The 4,555-nt window shown below is 41.8% G+C and overlaps 1 protein-coding gene across 1 annotated transcript; it reads right to left on the bottom strand.

Annotated features, from left to right (window-relative positions):
- Window positions 1–384: 384 nt before the first annotated feature.
- LOC111534143 (probable ATP-dependent RNA helicase DDX43) lies at window positions 385–2,381 on the bottom strand. The gene has a single exon (XM_023200775.2). It carries the CDS (start codon window positions 2,329–2,331, stop codon window positions 385–387), a length of 1,947 nt encoding a protein of 648 aa, XP_023056543.1. The 5' UTR covers window positions 2,332–2,381.
- Window positions 2,382–4,555: the final 2,174 nt, after the last annotated feature.

The raw sequence follows: 4,555 nt of genomic DNA, 5'->3' as shown, positions 1-4,555 counted from the left end.
TATTGCCATAACACGCCTGAGGAACATAATAACTCCTAGAAGTAACTGTGTTTTATGATAGTAGTGATTCTCAAGGTGAGGAGCGAGATAGAAAGGAGTAAACTCCCAGGGTACAGCATTAATCTGCATCCCAAAGGTTTGCTTGATTTGAAAACCTCCACTGGCATTTTTTTTTTTTCTTTATTTTTTTTTTTTTTTTTCAAGTTTAAATACTTCCGTTTTTATTAAAGAAAGTATAAAACATTGAATTCTACATTTTCAAACACTATTATTTCAAGAATCAGTCAAATCAGTCCGGTCTCTTCATACTGCCAGCATGTCCAATACTTCCGTCTTATATTTCTAAAAAATCTTGAATTCTCTACCACACTAGTCCAGAAGACATTAATGAAACTTCCTGGGCCTTCCTTGAGGTCTTTCCATTTTTCTTTCCATTTCCCTTTTCTGTTGATGTGCCTTAAACCTCTCAGCCATTGACACAAGCTCCTCTGGAATACTCTGATTTGCTCTTTCCAGAATATTAATCAATTCAGAGGCAACCCTCCAATCATTTCTAGTCAAAGTTGTAATGGAAACACCAGTCCTCCCTGCTCTTCCCGTGCGCCCTATTCGGTGTACATATTCTTCAATGTTCCGTGGAAAGTCAAAATTATAGACATGTGTAACGTCATGGACATCAAGTCCTCTAGAGGCTAGATCAGTTGCAATTAGTATTCTCACTTTGCCTGTTTTAAAGTTCTCTAATGCTTTCTCCCGATCTCTCTGTTCTCTATCTCCATGCAGAGACTCTATTGATATATTTCCAAGTATTAGGTCACTTGATAAGTGATCCGCAACAGCTTTTCGAGAAACGAAGACAATGACTTTGTCTGTGGATGACATATTCTGTAGAAAAGTATGCATGTGACTCCATTTCTCTTCCTCGGTGGTTACAATTATATTTTGCTTCACTGAACTTACAGCAACTAGATCCAATGTACCAACATAGACAATCATTGGTTCTTTCAAATAAGATTGTGCGAGGCGATGAACTGAATGAGGCCATGTAGCACTGGTCATAACCATCTGCCTATCTGGACGCACATCTAACAAAATCTTCATTATCTGGGGTTCAAATCCCATGTCCAACATCTTGTCTGCTTCATCTAAAACCAAGTAGGTTATATTCTTCAGATTGACAAAGTTATTCATTTGCAGATCATTCAATCTTCCGGGAGTTGCAATTATGATATCTACACCTTTTCTAAGCTCTTCTATTTGTTCATCTCTATTTCCACCACCATATACACAAACACTCCGAAGCCCTTTATATGAATATTTGCAACATTCTCCTTCTACTTGAAGTGCTAATTCCCGAGTGGGAGTTAGAACTAACATGCCGGGTCTATTCCTTTGACCTTTAAGGGTGGGTTGAAGGTCCAGATGAATAAATCCAGGCATTAAATAACACAATGTCTTTCCTGTTCCAGTCTGGGCTACTCCTATAAGATCTATTCCTTGCAACACAATGGGCCATGCCTGTGACTGAATAGGTGTTGGCTTTTGAAAACCTGCCTTTTTAATGTTTTCCATAACCTCAGGATAACATTGAAAGGCGTCATCAAATGTGCAGGTAGGATTGGGGATAGTTCGTTTCTCCCCATCCTTCAAGTCATCCCATGTTATATTAAAATTTTCTTTCCTCCAACTATCTGCTTGTACTTTTGACATGGCACTTGTGGCAGTGGACTCTTTATAAAAGTTTTTCTTAATTGGTGGTAAATCTGCCCACTTTGTTTTTTGCCATTTCAAACCTTCCTCTCTAATTTGATCCCAATCTATCAATGGCCGATCTCCTGCAACAACATTGTTATCTGTGCTTCGATCTTTTCCAACAGAAGGTTGAAATGCAGTATCAACTCCACATTCTGAATTGTAATTTTCTTCTAGCTTTTTAACAAAATTATCTATCACTGCTTTTGCTTTCGTTTGCATTGCCTTGCTGCCAAAAATTTTGACTAATGATTCTGGTTGTTCTTGTATTATTTGGATTGTGGTGTTTGTTGTACTTTGTATATTCTTTATTTTTGACCCACCACGACCGATCACCGCGCCGACAAAGTGGTTCTTCAAAGCAAAACAAAGCGGCGGTTCCTCGTGACCAGCGGCCACGGCCTCCGGGGGCCTACAGGGGTCTCTCCAGCGGCCACCTCTGCCGACACTATATCCCTCAGGACCGCTTCGATTCAACTCCTCCACCGGCCACCTCTCTGGTGCTCGGGACACTGTCGAGCTTCGCCGACTAGCAACGACCCATGTAGAGGCCTTGGGAGTTCCTCCGTGGTGGGACATTCTTCCAAGAAGGGGCGCGTCCAACGTCGTTGCCGTCCGACTCTGCACCACTTGACCGTACCGTCGTAAGACTAGCGTCATTTTTTTTTTTTTTCTTTAAGAGAAGGAGGCTTGCTTTGTTACCTAGGCTGGAGTGCAGTGGAATAATCATAACCCACTGCAACCTTGAACTCCTGGGCTAAAATGATCCTCCTGGTTCAGCCTCCTGAGTAGCTAGGACTACAGGTATGTGTCACCACGCCTGGCTAGTTTTTAAATTTTATTGTAGAGATGGGGTCTTGCTTCATTGTCCAGGCTAGTCTCAAACTCCTGGCCTCAAGCGCTCTTCCACCTTGGCCTCTCAAAGCTCTGGGGTTACAGGTGTGTGCCCTGCACCTGGTTCACAAGTGATTTTGATAGGCCTTCTATAGGTAGCATTTCTCCTGCCCTCTGTATCTATTGTAAATCACTGAAGGAACTGGAGTCAAAATCTCTTGGGTTTAAATCTTGATTCCCTCCCTTACTTGAGTAAGTTATCCATTTTTGCATCTGTTTTCTCATCTGTGAGGATAGAATTATTTCTTGCTTTATAAGATTATGTGAGATAATAAATGTACAGTATTTAAAAGAGGGTCTGCCACTCAATACATGTTAACAATTATCATCATCATCCTCATCAACATTTATATGCCAATGGCTTCCACATTTCTTATCTACAGCTCAGATTTCTCTCAGTGCTCAAAATGGTAATCAATTGCTTCTTTGAAATCTCCCTTTGGAAGACTTTGGATACTGTACATTATATTTAAACCTTATTTTTTTCTGACTGGGTGCAGTGGTTAATGCCTGTAATCCCAGCACTTTGGGAGGCCAAGGCAGGTGGATCAATTGAGCGAGTTTGAGACCAGCCTGGGCAACATAGCGAAACCCCATGTAAATGTAAAAATTAGCTGGGCCTGGTAGTGCGTGTCTGTAATCCCAGCTACTTGGGAGGCTGAGGCAGGAGAATCACTTGAAACTGGGAGGTGGAGGTTGCAGTAAGTCAAGATCACACTACTGCCCTCCATTCTGGACAACAGAGTGGGACTCCATCTCAAAAAAAAAAAAAAAAAAAGAAAAAGAGTCCTTCTAAGAGGGAGACAAAGCTGGCACGGTGGCTCACACCTGTAATCCCAGCACTTTGGGAGGCCGAGGTGGGTGGATCACGAGGTCAGGAGATCGAGACCATCCTGGCCAACATGGTGAAACCCCATCTCTACTAAAATACAAAAAAAAAAAAAAAAGAGGGAGACAAAAGGGTCAAAGGGTCAGAATTGGAGAAGAAAATGTGCCAGGCTGGGCACCATGATGAGAGTCTGTCTCTACAAGAAACTTTGAAAAATTAACCCGGTGCAGTGGTGTGCACCTTCTAGCTACTTGGGAGATTGAGGTAGGAGAATCACTTGAGCCCAAGAAATAGAGGCTGCAATGAGCTGTGTTTGCACCATTGCACTCCAGCCTGGGTGACAGAGCAAGGCTCTGTCTCAAAAAAAGCAAATAGGACTATGGAATCAGAGGAGAGAGAGAAAGGATAAAAAGAGAAAGAGGGAGAAGGGGGAAAGGGAGAGAGAAAGAAAGAAGGAAGGAGACAGAGGAAGAGTGAGATATTTGAAGATGCTGAGCTGCTGTTCTTGGATGGAGAAAGGGGACACAAACCAAAGGATGCAACCAGTCTCTAAAAGCTGTAAGAGACAAGGAAACATTCTTTCCTAGTCTTCAGAAGGAACACAACCCAACAGACAACTTGATGTTAGTACTTCTGACTTCCAGAACTGTAAGATTTGTGTTGCTGTAAACTATGAAGTATGTGGTAGTCTGTTTTAGCAGCAATAGGAAACTGAAACATTTTGTTAAATTTCTTTAACAAATTTAACAAAATTTGCTTAAGTTCATTTTTTAAAATATTCTGTGTGAAGAAATACAGCCAGCCATTTCTGCTCCATACAATGGCAATCTTAAGGAAAAGCACACCTAAGATAGTTTCCATTGTGAGCTGATTTAGCCACTTTATTATTTTTATTTGATTTATTTATTTATTTTGAGATGGAGTTTCGCTCTTGTTGCCCAAGCTGGAGTGCAATGGTGTGATCTCGGCTCACTGCAACCTGCGCCTCCTGGGTTCAAGTGATTCTCCTGCCTCAGCCTCCGGAATGGCTGGGATTACAGGTGCCCGCCACCACGCCTGGCTAATTTTTTTTTGTATTTT

The sequence above is a fragment of the Piliocolobus tephrosceles genome, unplaced genomic scaffold (genome assembly GCF_002776525.5).
Source record: "Piliocolobus tephrosceles isolate RC106 unplaced genomic scaffold, ASM277652v3 unscaffolded_20139, whole genome shotgun sequence".
Classification (NCBI taxonomy): Eukaryota; Metazoa; Chordata; class Mammalia; order Primates; family Cercopithecidae; genus Piliocolobus; species Piliocolobus tephrosceles.
This window is presented reverse-complemented; position numbering and strand designations above follow the sequence as displayed.

What these genes read in the sequence shown, in the direction of transcription:
- LOC111534143 (XM_023200775.2), bottom strand. Translation starts at nt 2,331, where the DNA reads ATGTCCCACCACGGAGGAACTCCCAAGGCCTCTACATGGGTCGTTGCT.